This window comes from Taeniopygia guttata, chromosome 20 (genome assembly GCF_048771995.1).
Source record: "Taeniopygia guttata chromosome 20, bTaeGut7.mat, whole genome shotgun sequence".
NCBI lineage: Eukaryota > Metazoa > Chordata > Aves > Passeriformes > Estrildidae > Taeniopygia > Taeniopygia guttata.
The window spans coordinates 813,706-835,050 of record NC_133045.1 but is presented as its reverse complement, the minus strand read 5'-3'; the positions used below and the strand labels follow the sequence as shown (position 1 = coordinate 835,050).

General features: G+C 48.3%; 2 protein-coding genes and 1 long non-coding RNA gene across 9 annotated transcripts in view; 1 reads left to right on the top strand and 2 right to left on the bottom strand.

Moving 5' to 3' along the window:
* RALGAPB (Ral GTPase activating protein non-catalytic subunit beta) overlaps nt 1-3,963 on the bottom strand; it is a 62,379-nt gene extending 58,416 nt beyond the window's left edge. For 5 of the 7 annotated variants that reach the window (XM_030288935.4, XM_030288937.4, XM_030288940.4 and 2 more), the window contains exon 1: nt 3,825-3,962. The gene's annotated coding sequence lies outside the window, so the exon portion shown is untranslated. Of the gene's footprint in view, nt 1-3,824 lie in introns of all 7 variants that reach the window. The other 2 variants (XM_030288936.4, XM_030288943.4) reach the window with 2 other exon arrangements.
* A 2,433-nt stretch (nt 3,964-6,396) lies between these two features.
* On the top strand, nt 6,397-8,306 carry LOC115497952 (uncharacterized). The gene is made up of 2 exons (XR_012051599.1): nt 6,397-6,556; nt 7,722-8,306. It is a non-coding gene; the product is annotated as an uncharacterized lncRNA (long non-coding RNA).
* A 7,656-nt stretch (nt 8,307-15,962) lies between these two features.
* On the bottom strand, nt 15,963-21,116 carry LOC121470960 (uncharacterized). Its single transcript, XM_041720261.2, has 2 exons — nt 16,901-21,116; nt 15,963-16,462 (listed from the first exon to the last, which is right to left on the bottom strand). The coding sequence occupies exon 1, from the start codon at nt 20,006-20,008 to the stop codon at nt 18,764-18,766; it is 1,245 nt and encodes a 414-aa protein (XP_041576195.2). The 5' UTR covers nt 20,009-21,116; the 3' UTR covers nt 15,963-16,462; nt 16,901-18,763.
* Between the last annotated feature and the right edge of the window lie 229 nt (nt 21,117-21,345).

Here is a 21,345-nt window from a genome sequence, read left to right as displayed (position 1 = left end):
CATCACTGCTTAGCTCCACTATCTAGGCTTCCATACTGGTATCTTTTCCTTTCATATCCTATGACACAGAGATACTTCGTCTTCCCCCTTCTTTCCTACCTGACCACCATCTTAGTCTCCAGTGTGTGTCCGGAGTCAAAGCATAAGGGACAGAAGTGAGATACCCACTTTCCAAGACTTCCCCCTCCTCACTCACCCCCACAGTACTTTGCCTCTATCCCCAGAGCAGAGTCCCTATCCCACAAGGGAAGAGGGGAAGCACTTCCCATTCCTCTCCTGTGACACAAGTTCATTAGAAGCATGTAACCCTGTAAGAACATTTGAGGAACATTGGTTTAAATAAGCTGATTTGAACTGATAAAACAGCATGTCCTTTCCATGCCCTCCCTCAGGCTGGCAATAAACAGCTCATGGCAGGAGCTTATCAGTGTGTGATAAGCACCCCACACTCACTGTGGCTGCCCTCATCCCAGAGGTTGCCCAGGTATGTGGAAGTGCTGTACAATACAAGCAAATAGCAGGCAATGCCTACGTGGGAGCTTTCTCATCTACAAGAATTCTGCTGCATTTTAGAAAACTTTAATTGCACTACGGCAGGGGAACGCAAGGACACAATTGCCCACCCTCATACAGCTCCCTGCCACAATGAAAAAAAGACGCAAAGCTCTTCTGGGTGATCCTTCCACACTTCTGAGAAGTAGCACTTTTAACAGATACAGGATATATACAACATGCCACGCTGAAGAGGTTTAGCAACAGGACAACCATCTCATACCACACACTCCCAGCCTGCTGCTTGACATTCATACATAAATTAAATCACCAGCCTGTATCTGTTAATATTTGACGCTTCCTTTCATCTTGCTGTAAAAGAAACCTTCTCTTAGTTTTAGCAATACACAAGGAATACTGAAAGAAGTAATTGAGTCAGATGCAAAATCCTTATGAGGGATATTTAGCAGCATATCAATCTGTTCACTCCCCCTATATTTAGCAGTTAAAAGTTTTTATTTGGAAGACTAGAAGTTATTTTTTATTTAAGACTCCAGTTCAACTACCACTTGAATTGGAAATTGCTGCAATCTGTTAGGAATGGACTATCTCTACATCTATCTAGTATGCAGCTTCTTCTAACTGGACAGGAATTAAAAAAGGCTGAAAGGTCTCCACACATTAATATCCGAAACAATGTTCCTGACAGATTCCACACAGAGAGATTCCTAACTTGCCTCAGATAAAGAGCACCCAATGCTGTGCAGCAGCAGGACTCCCTCCCTTCCAAGACGCTGTATTTGTCAGTAACTACTGAAACAGCAACAGCAAACTGAAGACCAAGAAAGCAACTGTCACATCACACCTGATTTTGACTTCTGTTTTTGCAATGCTTCTGTATTTCAGAAGCACCCTCACTTGCCCAACTAACATCTCCCAAGTTTCATTAAGCTGAATATTTGCACTTCACATACACATATGTCTTATTGGGGCTCAAATCACTAAGGACTCTCAGAAAGCTGATTAAGAGGAAGGGTGAGTAGAATAATAAACATTCTTGTATGCTGTGTGTTCACTGTATGTTCCTGGAGGCTGCACTAAATAAAACATCCTCACATTCTCACAGACAAACCTGGAAAGAAATTGCCAGCATTAAAACTAGCAAAAGCAAGGAGACATTAATTTACTATGAAACTGAGCATTAAATCCAATATTCCCTAGTGTGGTAAATAATCTGCATTTCTATGTATTTCTTCCCAATCTGTTTCATCTTAGAAACTTCAGTCATTTTCACCATATAAACCACAGAAACTGGAATGTCGCAGCACTGAAGACCCAAGATCCTCAGTTCTCAAACACTCCAGAAGTCAGTGAGCACAAAATAATAATGAGTCCATAAAACTCAAAAAAACAAGTTCTATTTCCAGTTTCCGAAGACTTAATATGAACAGCTGCAGCCAAAATATTTAAACTCCTGGATCACTAAAGTTAGACAGTGAGAACTAAACAGAGCCACATTCTACAGCTACTGTGAAGGAACATGCAGAAGGTCCAAGCCTGAAGTTGAGGTGTTCAGAGCATGTGCAGGGAAGAAGTCATGAAATCAGTACTCATGTACAGAGCAGTTCCTCAGAAAATGTGCACTGAGGGAGGGCAGTGCACAGCTTCAGATGCAAAATGAAGTATTTTCCTATGATGCAAAAGACTTCAAGCACAAAGATAAGCTGTCCCAAAAGTGGATCCTTCTTGGCTTTTACTAGAACCAAAAACGCAGAGCAGACACAATGGTTAGTAGTACAAGAGATGCAAAGACCATCTGCAGAGATATGCTCAAGGCATGCACTGTGTGTAAAGGACAACAGCCAGAGCAGAGAGCAGGCAAAAATTAAAAATGGCAAGAACCAAACAGAAGACCCGTATGAGAAAAAGACCAATAGAAAGTTGGTATTTTGAATATTTTGTTAAAGAACTAAAAAATATGCATGTCAGGATTACTAATAAATCTTTTTTAAAAGTCTATATTTGAGGCAAGAAGAGATGAGATAAGCAAAAAAAAAACAACCAAACTTCTGTCATCCTTTCCCAAGCCATTCAGCCACAGCACTACCAAAGGTCAGAGAACAGAATCACAGCTGCCCTTGCCCAGAGAAGACAAGTTTGTCAGATTTTATTGCATTACTGTAGCAGAAGTTAACACATGAATGTGCCACAGGGAAGCTGGGTCTCAAACATGAGGTGCCATTTAAGCCACAGGACTCGGATCTCACTATCTCCAGCACTCCCAGTTCATGGGCCACATCACCTCCCTAGCTCCTGGGAACACTGCTAGACACAGCCTGGCCAAAGCAGGAGGCAGGGTACTTACTATAGAGAAGGCTACTGCCTACAAGTTGTGTACTGTTACACGTGAAGATGAGCAGAGCCATAGGAAAGCAAAAGCAGTCCGTTTTGTATGTTTTGTGTGTTTTGGCTATTATGGTGCTTTCAAGCATCATTGCTCAGACATCAGGACTACTCTGCTTCTTACCATCACTATCATTTTTAACAGTAGGTTTGAGAAAATTATCTTCCAGCAATCCCCTCATTTGTGCAAAAAACTATTTAATGAACTTGACCACAAAACAATATACTCGACTGAGAAAAATTTTTACTCAACAGTTTCCTTTACATTGGCACTCATTCATCGGTCCAGTTTCTCGTGAAGTCTCCAAACTGCTCAAGCAGGAAGGACTCTCTTGCAGACACAGCCCCTTTACTCCGGGGAGAAGCTTCGCTGCTGAGTCCGTTTGCCAAATAAATAGGATCTACTCTCCACTGGGCAGGGAGACCAAATGAGACAGGGGAAGCAGAATTCCGACACAGCCCGGGAGGCCTGAGCCGGGCATGCTCGGCACCAGCGGGCTGTTGGTCGGACTCTGCGGGAAAACAGCGACACAAACTTTTTCCTCCCTCGGGCACAGATCCCGCTCGCAGGATCTACGCGGGAGGAAGGGCGCGAGTAGCCACCTCACGCTCCTCCCGGGGCCCCGAAATGCGGTTCGACCCCTGGGCCGGAGCAGGGGCCAAGAGGGGCCCTGCGCCGCGGGGGAGGGGGGGTGTCATCGACAGTCGCTCCCGCCCGCCCTGCGGTGGCTCCGGGGCACCAACGAGGCGCTAGGCGCCGGGGAAGCCCCGGGACAGCCTCGCCCATCTCCCGCCCCGCTCGGGCCCCGCCGCGGCAGCACAGAGGTCAGCGCGGTGGAGGCTCCGGGCGGCGCCCGCGCCACAGGCCCCGCGGGCGGTGAAGTGGGCCGAGCCCCATAGCGCCGTGGCGGGAAGCCTGGCCGCCTTACCTGCGCCGAGAGCCCGGCAGTCATGTCGGGGCGCGCCACTCGCTCAGGCCGCCGGCGCCAGGGGGCCGCGGCCACACAGGACCGGGAGCGCCGCTCGCTGCGTTGGGCCCGCACCCGCTTCCGGCAGCGCCACAAAGCGCACGGTAGGGCCGTGCCCTGCGCATGCGCAAGTCCGCTACAGCACGAATCCCCACCCCTGCCCGCGACGCCTGTGCCGGCGGCACCGAATAAGTCGCAGGGACAGCCCGTGCGCATGCGTAGAGCGGTGGCCGCCGTGTCTGGCGCCGCCGTGGTCTTCTCACTCTTAAAGGGGCTGCTCACGCCGGCCGCGTCCGTACCCCGCGCTGCCCGCGGGTCCGGGAGCCTCCGCCATCTCACCGTTCCCCGGGCGGTGCACCCGGGCCTGGGGAGGGTCTGTGCGGCGCACCGGGACTGACCGTCCCCGGGCCCTCGCGTGGGAGGAGTTTTTGCCGGGCCGCTGCAGCTCGAGCACCGTAGGCAGCGACCGGGAGCCGCCAGTGCCATTCCGCTAGCCTGGCTCCGGCTCCTCTCCCACCGCCAGTGCCATTCCGCTAGCCTGGCTCCGGCTCCTGTTCCTCCGCCAGCGCGGGCCCTGCTGGTGTCCGGTCCGGCCTTGCCCTGCCGTCACGCCCCGGCAGCTGCAGCTCAGCCTGGCTGTGGCTGGGAAGGGACAGTGACAGCACCAACTCCGTTTCCCTAGGCGGTATCTCGCTCTTCCCACGATCTTTATTCCCATCCTACGTTCATTTGCTGTTCCCCTGGCCCATAGTATTCCCTAGTCTGCGGGTGCTGATAGTACTTGGCTACAGCGACGTAGGTTACCTGGGTTCAAACAGTGTGGGCAGCATGTGAGGGGAGAGATTTTGCCCCTCTACTCACTCAGGTGAGACCCCAGCTGCAGAGCTGCCTTCAGCCCTGGGGACCCAACACAAGAAGGATGTGGAGCAGCTGGAGCAAGTCCAGACATCGCCATGGAGATGTTCCCAGGGCTGGAGTCCCTCTGCTCTGGATCCAGGCTGGGAGAACTGGGGGTGTTCACCTGGAGGAGAGGCGGCTCCAGGGAGACCTTGGAGCTCTTTCCAGTGTCTAAAGGCACTCCAGGAAAGCTGCGGAGGGACTTGTGACAAGGGATGGAGGGACAGGACAAGGTGGAATGGCTTCCCTCTGCCAAAAGGCAGGGTTAGAATAGATTTCTTAAGTATTTCTTTAGTATTTCTTTACTGTGAGGGTAGTAAAACAATTTTCGCAGAGAAGTTGTTGCAGCCCACCTGTGGAAATGTTCAAGACCAAATTGGACAGGGCTTGGAGCAATCTTGTCTAGTGGAAGGTGTCCCTGTTTATTGCAGTGGGCTTGGAATAGATAGCCTTTAAAAAGTCATTTCCAACTACTTTCTGATTCTGTGAAACATAGCCAGTGGACAAGGCAGCACAGGGCACTTTGCAGGGAGCAGTGCCTTCCTCCACAGCCCAGCACTGCTTAGGGATGATGCGAAGACCTAGTGTCCTGAGAGCCCCTGGCCATGGGCCCCTTTACCTCACCCCCTACTGCAGCTGTGGAGTGGCCCCGTCTACCTGCCTGTATCACCCCTGGGGACACGCCGTGTTCACCTCTCTGCAGTGTTCTCTGCTTTCTGCAAGCAGTCCAGCAGGTGCACTGCTGGCAAAGTCAGCCCAATTTCAGATTTCTTTTGGGCCGTTCCACAGTGGCCAGGCATCCAGGTCCTTTCTTCAGCACTTGACTGCACTGTTTCCTGTTGAGTGCAGCAAGATGTTAACCTAAAGAAAAAGGAGCCTGCTAAGTGATTTTTAACCTCTTGTATAGTCATCTACTGAAGGAGCACCATATATCACAGTGCAAACTGTACTCCTGTTCCCCTTCCTGGAAGGAAAACTTCCTGTCTGTACATTCTCTGCATGGAAACTGCTGACAGTAAGAGATGTGAGTTTCATAATAAAGATTGGCTCAGTGCTTTTAATATAAATCTTTTCTTCCTCTTTGTTCTGCCACCAAGGGGAGAGCTGGGCCCTTGCAGGACACATTCCTTCACTATACCATGAATCTTTGGTCCCTAATTAAAAAAAAAAAAAAAATCTGGGTTAATGAGGCTGCTGGGGGTGATAGAATGCAGCACAGATGGAGAGGACTGAGTGGAAAGGGCATTGTGTCCTGGTTTGAAGGACAGGGGTCTGCCAAGGAAGGCAGGAACCTCCCTTGGAATGGAGAACATGACCCCCTTCCCTCCTAATTTTTGTAACTTTGAAATTACGGGGCTTTCAGGCAAAGATAGGGGAAGAGGAATAGCAGTTCCTTACAGCGTGTGTGTGTACAGCCGGGCAAACAAGCACCGAGCCCGGCAGAGCACAGACCCGGCGCGGCCTTGTCCCGGCTCAGGCCCTTCCCCCGCGGCGCAGTTCCGGGCACAGCCAGCAGGGGCGCCGCTGGCTGCCGGGCAGGGCGGGGGCGATGCTTCCCCCGCGGCTGCAGGGGGCGCTGTGGCGCAGCTGGGCCGCCTCTCTGCGCACGGCAATGGCGGCGGGCCGGCGGAAGGGATGGGGAAGGGGCTTCTGTAAAGACGTTAGAGGGCTCCAGGACGGTGTGGGTGGACACAGACGAGAGATCTCTGCTGATTGCTCTTGGAGGATAAGGTTTATTTGGGATGGAGAGAGGCCCTGCCTCGAGCTGCCAGACACAGCACGTGCTGGGGCCTGAGGTAAAGGGGGAGGGATGAGACAAAGGGAAGAGCAGAGACTCCAGGAGGGGGAATCCAGGAGGAGGGAGGAAGTTCTAACAGGGGAGGGGAAGATCCAAGAGAGCGTCTGGCCCCTCAGAGACCCCTTATCGGGGGGGGGGGGGCTTCAAGGTGGGCTGGAACAGGACTTGTGCCAATGGGGTCACGGACACCTGATGGTTCAGGGGAGGGTTACAGCTGTGGGGTGAACCATACATTCTGGGGGGTGAGATGGAACAGTCCATTTGACTTTTGGACCCCTCTGTAGGTGAGGTTATTGTCCAGCCAGTGAGGGGGGATTGTTTTCATCCTGGCTGTACTATTGTGGTTCTTCTGCTATGCAATCATATTTATCTATCCTTCCCAACAGCTTCCTTTGGAACCCTCAGGGACAGCCGGTCCCAAGAAAAGAAATCTCATCAATATGTAGGACTCTGAATGGAAAGAAAGGACTAATTGCCAAAATCCTGGCCTTGGGCGGAATTTTTTCTATAAAAACCGCTTGTACCAAGAGGGCGGTGTGTGGGCACAGAGGGAACCTCTGCTAAGGCTGTCTTCTCTGTTGCACACCCAGCGCCAACCCTGGGCTCGGCACTGTTCTTTCCTTGTGGCTGGCTAAGATAGAATTTGATCGCAAAAATAAAAAAAAACTTTATTTTTACTTTTAATTTGTCTGAATAAATTTTCATTTATAACATCACTAATTGACACAGACTGTTACTCACTCAGGACTGTGCTACATCTCTGGATTTAGAGAGAAAGAATAGAGACACAAGGAAAAAGAAAAACAGGGAGGTTTACATTCGAAGGGATATTAAGCATTTTGGGAAGTCTGTACATCTCAAGTACCTCAGCCAATGGGGAAAGAGAGGAAAATTTGGCCAGGAAATTAGGATAAAAAGGAGGCTGCATCCTGTATAAATTTGAGATACCTCATGGGGAACACCCTATGGTCTCTCCCTTTATTGAATAAAGTAAAAGGACTTCTCTGTCTTCTTTTTGGACATAAACCTCTGGTGTTTGTGGATTCATTTTCCTGATATCCATATATTATCACAAGGCTCATGCACCTTTGCAGTTGTCATGTAACTTTTATTTATGTACAAAAAAGCTAAGATTACTATCTCTTTCTTCCCTGTCCATTCAGGGTTCTCTCTTCAAATCAAGCTGCAGCAGGACTGCTGGTGGAGCAAAATGGAAGATCCCCATTGCCAGCAAACACACAGATCCTGATGTGAGAAATGACACTTCTTTTTAAAATTTCAAAGGTTTATTAAACCTTAACAAAAATGCAGAAAACAGAATGTTATAAATTAATAATGTCATGGTTGGCTCTCACAATTAAGAGATGGATATTATGTAAATGGTAAGAAAGGTTTTGTAAATGTATATGATGTTACTGTAGTATGTCCTCCTATAGTCTTCTTTCCCCTCCCCATTGTAATAGCCTTGGTAGTTAGGGCATTTGGGAGGGCTGGCTTGTTACCAGGAGGCGCAACATGAAAACACTTGACCTCCAATCAAGGTATAAGAAAGTAATCACCACCGGTTGATGGCAGAGAAAGAATTGACTGACAAAACTTTGGGAGAGCTAAGAGTAGAAAAGGCAGAGCATCCATTTTGAAATCGAGCACCTGGCTGCTAGTTACGGAGACTCCCGGTGCTGTAATTTTTCCTTATTCAGTTTGTTGTAATTTTTGTTAAGATTTATTAAACCTTTGACATTTTAGAAGTGAGTTTTCTTTCTCACATGAAGTAGAAAAAACGACAGCGCTGGGAGCATGGAACTAAACTGCCATGTGCTCGTCCTTATCTCTGGAGCTGGGGTCATAATTCCACTGGCTATTTTCTTTCTCAGTGGGCTATCTGTGAGTACATCAGTTGGTATCTCTTCACTTCTTCCTTCTCCCATTGGGGATTCCCTACTGGCTCCTAATCCCATCCTGACAGTCAACTACAGGCCCTCTCAACAAGGCCCACCTTCCCAATTAGCTGTAAGGAAGGAAGGGAGGGAGGGATGGAAGGGAAGGGAAGGGAAGGGAAGGGAAGGGAAGGGAAGGGAAGGGAAGGGAAGGGAAGGGAAGGGAAGGGAAGGGAAGGGAAGGGAAGGGAAGGGAAGGGAAGGGAAGGGAAGGGAAGGGAAGGGAAGGGAAGGGAAGGGGAAGGGGAAGGGGAAGGGGAAGGGGAAGGGGAAGGGGAAGGGGAAGGGGAAGGGGAAGAGAGGAGAGGAGAGGAGAGGAGAGGAGAGGAGAGGAGAGGAGAGGAGAGGAGAGGAGAGGAGAGGAGAGGAGAGGAGAGGAGAGGAGAGGAGAGGAGAGGAGAGGAGAGGAGAGGAGAGGAGAGGAGAGGAGAGGAGAGGAGAGGAGAGGAGAGGAGAGGAGAGGAGAGGAGAGGAGAGGAGAGGAGAGGAGAGGAGAGGAGAGGAGAGGAGAGGAGAGGAGAGAAGAGAAGAGAAGAGAAGAGAAGAGAAGAGAAGAGAAGAGAAGAGAAGAGAAGAGAAGAGAAGAGAAGAGAAGAGAAGAGAAGAGAAGAGAAGAGAAGAGAAGAGAAGAGAAGAGAAGAGAAGAGAAGAGAAGAGAAGAGGAAGGAAGAAGCTTTACCTTCTTGAAAAACAAAAGCAAATAAACAACCTGCTATGGTCTTGAAGCAATATGCGGAATAAATAAATAGACTCCACAACCTGGGGTAGTATGTATTGTTGGCGCCCAGCACAAGTGAGATACTTCTCCGAAAACTTGTGCACCGAGCTTCAGTCTGACCCACACCTTTATTCTCAAAGGTGTTCCATATGCATTACATTACACAACTTTTGCATGCATATTCAACCCCTGGCCCCACCTGTCCTTGCCTCTCATGTAAATAGGTCCATGGCCTTCACAGCATGGTTTGCTGTGGTGGTCCTGCAGGGGGTCTCTGGTGGTCTCTTGAGGCTGAAGATTGTGGTCTTCCTCATGGTTGAACTTTTGAACTGTTATCCTTTGTGTGTGCGCTTTTGATCCTTTGATGCTTATCTGAGTATGTCTGTCAGTCTTGATAGGCTTGGAGACAGGGAAGCTTCTTTATCTGGGTTCTTTGCATCCCTAGGCATTGTTCTTTATGCAAGAAGCTTCAGAAATTTGCATTTTCTTATGCCCTTTGTACCATGGCAGAGGTTTCATCATGACAGTTCTCTTTCAGCAGGATTCCATGAGTTCTAGAGAGTGAAGTCAGAATGCCCACGTGTTCTAACATCTTCCAATTAATGATACATTCATTTTGTCTGGGTAAATTTCAGTTTCAGTTCACTATCACCTGGTGTTATTCTCCAAATGGCTTCTGGAGCTTTCTTAACACGGCTATGGTGGATCCAAGTGTTTTTTCCTTAATCTTGATTGCAGTGAAGGTGGTAGGGAGCACTTGGTCGGTCCCTCCCATTGTGGTTCCAGGGCCTTCTCTGTAACAGACTTAACACATACATAGTCTCCAGGTTGTATGTCATGTACTGGTGCAGCAAGCCCTGTGCCCCGGGTTCCAGTCACATATTTCTCAATTGCTCTAAGTTGTTTATTTAGAGCGATCATATAAGAGGCTAGTGACACGTCTTGGGTAGACATTCCCTTGTGCACCCCATATGGTGTCCCATAAAGCAATTCAAAGGGACTCAGCTTTTCTTTAGTCCTGGGTTTGGTTCGGATCCACAGTAGTGCTAGTGGGAGGGATTGAGGCCATGATAAATTAGCCTCTTGTCCCATTCGTACAATTTGTTGTTTGAGCAAATGATTCATTTTCTCTACCTGATCACTTGATTGTGGGTTATATGGGGTGTGAAGTTCCCAGTCTATGCCCAAGTATTGGCTAACTAGTTGTACTAATTTTGCAATAAAATGTGGTCCTCTATGTGAGGAGATTGTGGCCTGGACTCCAAAGTGTGGTATGATTTCCTGTACCAATACCTTAGTTACTTCCCGAGCTTTAGAAGTCCTGGTGGGGAAAGCTTCTGGCCATCCTGAAAAGGTATTTGTTAGCACCAGTAAAAACTTATATCCCCCCTTTTCTTGGCAATTACGTGAAATCAACCTGCCGTTGCTGCTCTGGCCCATGACCCTTCCCAGTCTGGCCAAGTTTTGGTTTGGGAATATTTTTGGGGTAATCTGGAGGCAAAGGTCACATTGTCAAGTCACTTGTCTGACAGTTGATAAACGTCTAGCTATGATCCTTTCATTTAGATATTTATATAGGGCATCACTACCCCAGTGTATTTTCTGGTGTTCCTCCCTTATTAGGGATCATAATAAATAGGAGGGAATAACTTATTTTCCTTCTATGGTGGCCTATTCCTCTTGTTTATAGTCTCCTTTTTGCTCATGGATCGTTTTTTCATCTAATTTGTTGTGTTTTGGTTTACCTTCAAGGGAAAGTTGCCTGTCTGGAACCAGGGCTGCCTCAGTCATTACCTCAGTTTTGCTGGTTTTTTTTGCTTCCCTATCCATCAGCTCATTCTCTTATTCTAATTCTGAGTTTATCTTCTGATGTGCCTTAATGTTTATGATTGCTACTTTCTCTGGCAACTGGACTGCTTCCAGAAGTTGCAGTATTTCTGATGCATGTTTAATATTTTTCTCTTGAGAGTTTAGGAGTCCTCTCTCTTTCCAAGTGGCTCCGTGAACATGCACTATTCCAAACGCATACTTTGAGTCAATGTATATGTTTATTTCTTTCCCTTTTGCCAATTCTAAAGCCTGAGTTAGAGCAACTATCTCGGCCTTTTGCACAGAGGTATTCATTGGCAGGGCCCCAGATTCTATTACCTCCTTGCAGGTAGTAATTGCATACCCAGTGTGCTGTTTCCACTGGTGACATAACTGCTTCTATCAGTGAACCAGACTTCTGCATTCACGAGAGGGCTGTCCTTCAAATCAGGGCAACTGGAATAGGTGGCCTTGATGATCTCTAGGCAGTCATGTTCCACTCATTCTCCCTGGTTTCCACTGAGGAAGGAGGCTGGATTGACAGTTAGTCACCAATATCTCTACATCATCTTGCTCCACCATAATAGCTTGGTATCTCAGGAACCGTTGTGGGGAAAGCCAATGCCTGCCTTTCACCTCTAGCACTGCAGACACCGTGTGGGACACTAGCACAGTCATTTTCTGGCCCAGGGTGGATTTGCGTGCCTCTTGGATGTTCAGTACAACTGCTGCAGCAGCTCTGAGGCACCCAGGCCACCCTTTAGGGGCTGCATCTAATTGCTTAGAGAAGTAAGCCACTGCTCTTCAGTACGGGCTGAGGTCCTGTGCTAATAGTCCCAAGGCGATTCCTTGCTTCTCATGGGAGAACCAAAGCAAAGGCTTACTCTGTCGCTATAGGACACGAGAAAGCACAATGCGAGCTACCTGCCACTTTGCAAGGTAAAAGAGCAAGTTTATTTTCTGACTCCAACTTTTATACTTTTCCAAAGGTGACAGTGGATTGGAGAGTGAATGGGCCACCTCTCCAAAGACATTGGACAAACCACTAGTACATCAAGTTTCTTCACCCCCATGAAGGAATGCAAAACAATATGTTATTTACAGAAACTGTGTGGGAAAGTTTTCCAATAGAATGTAAACTCAGAAGGCTTTAGAAAAACTTAAGAATCAGGGCGACATTACTCATGTCTGGCAATCCCAGAGCTGGAGCTGACATGAGAGCTTTTTTCAGTTGGTTGAAAGCCTGCGTAGCTTCCTTTGTCCATTGGATGTCCCTGCTTTCAGTTGCAGTCAGTTCATATAAGTGTTTAACAAACAGTCCGTGGTTATAGATCCATAACCTGCACCACCCTGTCATCCCCAGGAAAGTTCATAGTTCCTTTACAGTCTGAGGTTTTGGGGTCTGGCATATTGCCTCCTTCCGGCTTTGGTCCAGGCTACGTTGTCCAGCACTGACTTTGTAACCCAGATAAGTTACTTTCTGCTTTACTACTTGGGCCTTTTTCTTTGATACCCAGTACCCTTGGAGCTCCAAAAAGTTCAAGAGGCTTGCCATCTAGACCACGCTTCCCTTGTCTGTGTGGCTATCAGGATGTTATCTACGTACTGTAACATCTTCCCCTCCTGGAGGGGCTTCCCAGGTCTCTAATTCCTTTGCAAGTTGTTCTCCAAACAAAGTGAGTGAGTTTTTGAATAATTGTGGGCGTCTGGTCCATGTAAGTTAGCTCTTCACCCGCTTTTAGGACTTTCCCATTCAAATGCAAAAATTTTCTGGCTGGCAAAAGATAGGCGTCTTTTAAATCTAAAATGGTAAACCAAGTTAGTTCAGATGTTAAGCAAGTTAATAACGTGTAGGGATTGCCTGCCACAGGATACAGATCCTCAGTTACCTTGTTCATGGCTCGCAGATCCTGTACTAAGTGGTATGACCCATCAGGTTTGCGAACTGGTAGGATAGGAGTATTAAAATCAGATTGACATTCTTTTAATAATCCTAGACGCAAAAAGTTTTCAATTACTGGACTAATCCCTTCCTTATCCTCCCTCCTCGAGGGATACCGTTTAACCCTGACAGGTTGCTTTCCCTCTTTTAGTCTGATCTGTATAGGGAGAGCGTATAGAGAGGCCCATACCCCAGGGAATACCTGATTCATTATCTCTTCATCAATTTCAGTTCCTCTTGTGACTTTGCTAGTGGTTAATATCAAACTCAATACTTCTACATACTTTTGATCATTTACTTCCAGAGTCACCTCCCCATTTTTAAATGTAATGGTTGCCTGTAATTGTCCCAGCAAATCTCTGCCCAAAAGTGGTTCAGGGGAATTGGGCATATATAGAAATCTGTGGATCTTCCACTGCTTTCCCAGTTTGTATTTCAGCGGCCTAAAGAAAAATGCCTTTTCAGTTTGGCCAGTCAATCCCATAACTATAGCATAATCATCCCCTACGGGCATCAAGGCTGTATTTAGAACCAAGTGCATTGCCCCAGTATGGACTAGGAATTTTACTTCTTTCTCCACTTCCCCCAGCTTCAGATGGCCTGCTGGGGTAGTCTCCTCTGGTTCCCCCTAATCCTTCTGCATGTGGGCAACCACCCCTCCCCTTTGATTCCCTTGACCATTCTGTTTCCGTTCTGGACAGTTCTTCTTCCAATGGCCCTGTCTCTTACAGTTTGCACAGTAATTTCTGCCTAATCGAGGAGGGCCTAGCTTGGATGGCCCCTGCCCACTTTCACATTTTTCTCTCCGCTCCTTCTGCACTGTTGCTATTAAGTTTTTCATCCCTTTATTTATTATCCAAGTTTATGCCCCTCTTCCCTGTTGCTAAAGACCCTCCAAACCTCCCCCAGTAAAGTTTCTAAATTGTGTGCATCTTCTTCTCGGATTTTTTGGAGTTTGTGCCTAATGTCCCCTGTGGACTGTCCCCAAAATAGATTAATTAATTGTTGTATCCCCACATAAGATGCAGGGTCCAGTGGTGTATAGTGTCACATTGCATTTCTCAGGTGGTCTAGCTACTCTGTGGGGGATTCTGAGGGTCCCTCTTTAATAGTATATAAAGCTGACCAGTTTATACTTTTAGTATTGCTCTTTCCACTCCCAATATAATCCAATCCTGATACTTCTTTAGCCTCTGTCTTTCTTCTGGTTGGTTCTGGTTCCAGCCTGGGTCCTGAAGTGGAAAGTGTTCCCTTAGATCCACTTGTTGTTGTCTAAAGTGGTCTGCTACCAGATCCCCTGCTGCTTTTAAAACCAACTGTTTTTCTGTTTCAGTGAATGCATCTAATAACAGTTGGAGATCACCCCAGTCTGGATTGTGTTGCTTCATAATGTATCATAGATGTTTAGCAGTGTTCCCTGGGTCATTAGAGTAATCTCCCGCAACCCTTTCCCATGCTTCCAAATCAAGGATGGAGAAGGGCACCTTAACTTAACTTTCCCCACCTGGTGTTACTGTCTCCTGTACAGGGGCCTGTAATATTTGTCCTCTGGTTTGGGATGAGACTGGGCTGCTTGGAGGGGATGAAGCAGGTGTCTTCTCCAAAGGAGGAGAAGGAGTAGGAGTAGAAGTAGTAGGAGGAATAGGAGGAATAGGTGGAATAGATGGGATAGGTGGAATAGATGGAATGGGAGGTGCAGGTGGGATGTGTGAAATAGATGGAATGGGGAGTGCAGGTGGGATAGGTGGAATAGATGGAATGGGAGGTGCAGGTGGGATGTGTGAAATAGATGGAATGGGGAGTGCAGGTGGGATAGGTGGAATAGGTGGAATGGGAGGTGCAGGTGGGATGTGTGAAATAGATGGAATGGGGAGTGCAGGTGGGATAGGTGGAATAGGTGGAATGGGAGGTGCAGGTAGGATAGGTGAAATAGATGGAATGGGGGGCGTAAGTGGGACAGGTGGAATAGGAGGTGGTGTAGGTGGTGCTGATGTCCTTCCCAAGTTTACACCCCTCCCCCCCTGCCCTCTCAAGTGAGGGCTAAATAGGTTGCCTAGATCTCGTTCTTGTCCCTCTAGTGCTGTGCGATAAACTTTATCTGTTCTGATGCACCTCTGTCTTATGCTACAGGCTGAGCAGCACCATTTGAGTTCTCCCATTTTGCTTTTGTTTTCTTTTTCAAGAACCAGAACAAGGGGGTCAGAGGGAGCCCTGATGCTGCAGTCTCTTTGCCAATCAGGGTTATTTCGGAGGGAGTAGAACATATCACAATAGGAAACCTCCTCCCATTTCCCTTCTCTCTGTAGAAATGACATTAGCAGTAACAAGATATTATATTCTAATGTACCTCTAGGAGGTCATCTGGGCCCCTCCTCTAGGTGATAGAGTGGCCACCAATGGGAGCAATATTTGATTAAACTTATTTTCCATGCCCCCTTTGCCTCCTATTTCTTTCCAGTGGAAAGAAAGTCTAGTGGGGTGGCCATAGATACTTCCTTACTCTGTTTTGCTCCCATTGTGTCTTTTAGAGCAAACTTATTCAGTTCTGAGTGTTCAAATATAATCACAGATAAAAAGGAAAAAAACATTTTTTGTTATGAAAACAAAATTAATAATTATTAAAATAATAATAAAAATTATAGTTATACAAATGACTAAATTAAAATATTTATAGCTAAATTAATAATCAGTAATACTTTTATTATTAAAATTTTATTGTATTAATTAATTAACCATCAATTGTTGTTAATTTGTTGTTTGCCCAGTCCCACATAAATTTATGAATGCCTAAGGGTTCAATCCAAACCACTGGGGAGGAAAGAAAAGAAAAAATTTCCTTAGTTCTTCCTTTTAATATTAAGGCTGTACCACTCCTTCATCCTTTCCCAGTCTTCTTCAAACATCCCATGTTTCAGGTACTAGGTGGCTTTTCCCACAGATTAAATTCACTATTTCGCACCTTGCTTGTTTGTTATAAATGAAAATTTGTCCAGCCAAATTAATATGAAAAAATAAAATATTTATTTTGCAATCAAATTCTATCTAGACAGCCACAAGGAAAGAACAGAGCCGAGCCCGGGGTCGGCCCTGGGTGTGCAACAAGGAGTCAGCCTCAGCAGAGGTTTTCCTCCATGCCCACACACCTCCATTCTGGCACAAGGGGTTTTTATAGGGAAAATTCCGCCTGAGGCCAAGATTTCAGCAATCAGTCTTTTCTTCTATTCAGAGTCCATATGTTAATAAAATTTTCTTTTTTGGTGATGAGCGAGAACAATTCAGTGTCCAGAGTTTGTTGAATCCCTTGATGAAATTTACGGGAATTCGGGATGGGAACGCTGCATTCACATGTATCTGCCCAAGGATTTCCATGATATCCATCTCGGGTCGTTCATGCGAACGATCAGCACCTGGGGTTCCCGTATCTCCCCAGACCTTCTTATTTGTAAATCAGTTTCTAATATATACACCCGGTCTCGCCTGCGAGGGTGGGAGGGAATCCTAATACAAACAAATATTCAATATCACATATATCATATTAGAAATGGTGCGAATTATAGCTACTACATATAACATTGTGCAACCTCTGGGTTATAGTATCTCAGTAATTCAGGGGTACACGCACGACATGTGGATCTCCGCCTATATGAAATACAATACCACCTCCTCTGACACTTCAAGCATCGGAGGAAAACCCAAACTGTGTGCTACTCCGGCTTTAGCAAAAGATTGTCAATCCGCACACGAAACAGGGGATTAATCCTTCTAGACCCCACCTCAAGGGGTTTCTCAGCGCCCGTTCGACTGGCGGTTGTTCCCAGTCAAAGGCTAGACAGCAACTTGTTGAACTTTGGTATATCCCTCCCAAGAATGCTCTGTCTCTCCCTCCGTCCTTCCGTTCTATGACTACCCAGTCTCCTGATGGATGAAGAGACTGACCTGGTCAAAGCTGAAACCACCTGTGTAGAGCCTGTCTCGAAGGCCGGGCTCTCTCGGCTCGGGCTTGAAGTTCTGCAGCCACTGTGGGCAGATCGCCACTCACTTGTAACAAGAACCTAGCTGCAAACCCCATAACGCAAAGGATCTCCCAATGACAGCTTCTAGCACTAAAGGGCAGTGTTCTCGCACAACAAACACTTAACTCCTAGCCCAGGCGGGCTCGCTGGTTACTTTTAGCTGGATTTTTCCCCTTACCAACCAGCGATACTTGTAAGTGGTGTTTGCTAGTCCCAACTTGTACCACGCTCCTACTAGCTGCACTTATCAGCTAGCGGCGTTCAAAGCAACCCCACAAAGCGCGGCTGGTGCCCGCGCCCACCAGCTGCACTATCAGCTAGGCCGCGCCCAGAGCGCTTTTGCAAGGCCCGGCCTAAGGCCCGGCCTAAGCCCCGCGCTGCGCTCCCCCAGCTCGCCACAGGCGGCCCGTGCCGCGCATGCGCACTCGCTGCGCTATCAGGGAGTCTGCTCCGTGAGGCACTGCCGGCTGAGGGCTGGCACGCCACGCCTCGCCGTTTCACTCACAGCTACACACACAGGTGCTCACGTCCGGACGTAACAGACACGCCACACCGAAACTGGGACACACTACACTGAAATGACGATTTCTTCCCCACCTGAGCCTCTCTATCAGGCGGGGGGGGGGGGCGGGGGGGGGAATCGCCCACCACCGGTCTCACCCCTGGTGGCGTTCTGCCTGCAAGCCCCTGGGTAAAACTGCGTGCAAAAACATCTTAATGCGACTTATCAGTGCCAACCTTTAGAAAATAAATTAATCGATACTGCTTCTGTCCACAGTCGCAAGGGGCTGTGGTCTGCTCCCCGCAGTGTACTGCCGAGGCGCAGAGTCCCTCCAGGAAAAAGCCCCGCGGCACCTGAGGGCGTCTGCTCTCAACCGAACCTGCGGGTGAGCAGAGCAGTCCCTTTGTGGTTGCCAACTGAAGCGATACGTGGAGTAAATAAACAGACTCCACAAACTGGGGTAGTTATGAATATATTGAATATATATTGTCAGTGCCCGGTACAAGTTTTTGGAGAGACATCTCAATTGTGCCGGGTGCTGACAATACATACCCACTTCATAACTACCCCAGGTTGTGGAATCTATTTACTTATTCCACATATCACTTCAATAGGACCCTGTGCCAGATTGAAAGGCAAGGTGTATTCCATTTGCCATCTGTATGGCAGCTGTCTTCTGTTAAGTGGGCAGTTTTCCTTATCTCTTTCACAACCAGTTCGCCCTCAGGGAGGACATCTGCTGATAGTGGGCTATTGAATGCCACTGCATGACTGATAAGAGCTATAGCATCCCATTGTGAGATGCTCCACCCAGAGGGAGAAGCCAAGCCTTCCTAACTGGATATAATCTGGGGTTTTGGGACACCAGACTCAGGCTTTCCGGCTGGATTTCCAGGACTACAGCCATTCCAACATGGACTGCTACCAACACCCTGACCAAAAGGGTGGCAGGTTGTATTCTGACTCTGTCAGTGTTGTTTTTCTTTTGTATTATTGCATGTATTTTATTTTCTTTTTTCATTTTTCCTGATAAATTGTATTTCTGATTTGGAGCCTCTCACTGGTTTTGTTTTCAAACCACAACAGACCCTGCCACGATGAGCAGGGCAGGGGACCAGTCCGCGGTGGGTGAGCCAAGGGACCCAGACCCAGTGGGCGGGGGACCCGGTCCTGCTGCTGAGCCCAGATTCATTCGGCTTGTTCCCTTGCCCCAGCTTTGTACTGGTATCATTTGGGGCCCCTGGATCTGGGGTCACAGCCCATGCCCATCCCCAGATGGGCGATTCACTTCCATCTTTTCCTTGACCGCCCACCCTCACCACGCTGCCAATGTCTCGGCAACCCCCCTGGCGTTTCGCCCTTGCCCCGCCCCTCCCAGGCATCGACCAAGCCACAGCTTCTTGGGACCCCACCCCTCCCATCCCGGGAACGGGAGCGGGAAGGTGTTGTCCCCGAGGAATGTCGATCTCCAGATTTCGCGGCACGGGCTGGTGCCCAGCTGTGAGGGCACGCCCCGCCGAGGGACAGGCTGTTGATGCTCACTGTTGTCATCTCCCTGTCTGTGCTCCCTGGGAACCCGAGGGAAACAGCAGGGGGCGAGGCAGCCGGGAGCAGCAAGGTGGGGTGGTGCCACAGGTCACGTCCCAGATGGGAGCCGAGCCAGCTGGAGTTGGTGGAGTCGGTGGAAAAGGTGTCCCCGGCCGGCGCTCCGGGCGACGCTGCTGATGCACTGGCTTCAGGCTGCGGCACAGGAGGGCTAGACATGCTCTCCAGCACAGGACTGCTGGCCGCTGTCAGAGAACCGGCTGCCCCCCTTGTTGGCGGCAGAGGCGGCTCTGCCCCCTCCTGTGGTGCAGGGTGGGGGAACCCAGCGGCGGGGCCAATCCACATGCCACACGGGGAGGAGGAGGCGATGGTCCCTCTTGTGCTGGCGAAGGCAAAGGGGCAGGAGCGACCGCAGCTCCGTTCGGAATAACTGCAGACCGCGAAAGTGGAGCCGCTGAAGGCTTCGGTACTTCGGCACATGTGCCAGAAGCCCGGAGCGAGCTGCTTCGAGTGCTCAGTGGGCAGTGTCGCCCCCACCCCGCGGTGCGGCGGGGGAAGGAACCAGCGGTGGCTGTCCGTGAAAGGATTGTTCCCAGATGTCTGCGGTGGAAAGGCTGAAGGCCACCTGCCCAAAAGGAAGTGCTCCTCCAAGCCCGACTGGGATGTGCCTACCAAGGTGGGTTCGCTTTCCAATGGGGTCTGGCCCCTTACTGCTTTGGAAAGCAGTGACCACATTGGTAGCTGCCGAGGTGATCTCCCACCTTGCCTGAGTTCCCCCAAAAGACAGAGACTCAGTGAGTCCCAGACCCGCGGATCCAGGGAGGATACCACATCCTTGGGGAAAGTATGAGCTTTCACCCAACTTAAAAACTTCCAGAGAACCTCTTCTGACACACAGAGACTGTGATGACGAGCCAGAAATTTCCACACATCAAGGGTGTCCTCTTCTGACACAGAAAATTGGATGCCCAATTCTGCAGGCATCTCTTCCCAACTGCAAGTCTACCCTGGGTAGGGGGTGGTGCAATTGTTGAGAGATCTGTTCCAAACCCCAGCCTCTAGGCTATGGGGCCAAAATGCAGTCCCAATGGACAGATCTTCTCCAGGAAGATGTGGAGAAAGGTCAGTGTTACCTTTCCAGGGAAGCAGGAGGTGTCCAGTTATGAGCAGGCTGTGTGGGACGCTGTGGGTCCTGGTAGGGGTCTGACAGCATTCTGGGGAAGTCCTGATGAAGTCCCGGTGGGGTCTCAGTAGGGTCCCAGCGGGGTCCCAAGGTGGTTCTGCCCAGCCTGCAACTCCACGAAGAGTTGCCAGATGCGATTTCTGTGAGGGGTCAGCAGACCCTCCCATGTTCAGCCTCGGCTGCAAACTTGGCTTGGATCCATTAGGGTCCTGGTTCTTCAGCCTAGCCTGCACCCAGTGTCAGGTGTCCACTGCTTATTGTAGCAGGGCATCCTCATGATGGTAATAATTAGCATTGAGTCCTTGATTCCAGAATCAATCACGTTATTATACTATACTATACTATACTATACTATACTATACTATACTATACTATACTATACTATACTATACTATACTATACTATACTATACTATACTATACTAATTAAGAAACTCATCACTCTTACAGACAGTCAAATACAGACAGACCCAATTGAAATCCAAATACCATCACTAGTGGCAAATAAGGAAAACACCCTTTGGTAAACAAATCTCCATAACACATTCCACATGTGCACAACAGCAGGTGCAGCAAGTGAAGATAAGAATTGTTTCTCATTCTTTTCTCTAATCTCCTCACAGCCTTCCCAGGGAAAATACCTGTGAAAGTTGTGCCTGCTGCTCTCTGTGGAGAGAGCTGCAGCAACACCTTATGTTTGCCTGATAGAGATGGTAAAATCAATGATTCCTCAAATCCCTTTTAAAAAGTGGAATGGCATTTTCCATGTCCTGGTCTCCTCCTATCAAGGGCATTTTATTCTGTGGTTGCATAAGCAGGTAGATGACTAATGGTTGTTTAGTCTACAACACAGCAGTAAGATTCAGAGCAAGAAATTTCTTCTTATGAGCAATTTTTCTCAAGATTTCTTCTACTTCAGTTTACAACAGAGTTTCTTGCTGACTCATTCCACATGAGTCTTGCTGACTCATTCCACATCTCAGCCAATGAATAGTCTGAAGTTGTTTTGGAATAAACAGCGCTGCAAAGGCTTCATCTGTCTTCTCGAAAACCTTTCAGATTTTTTCTAGGCATGAACCTCAGTGCTGTTGGATAATTAGCAGACAGCGATTGAGTTTTTCTTGACTTTTGTCCTAGTT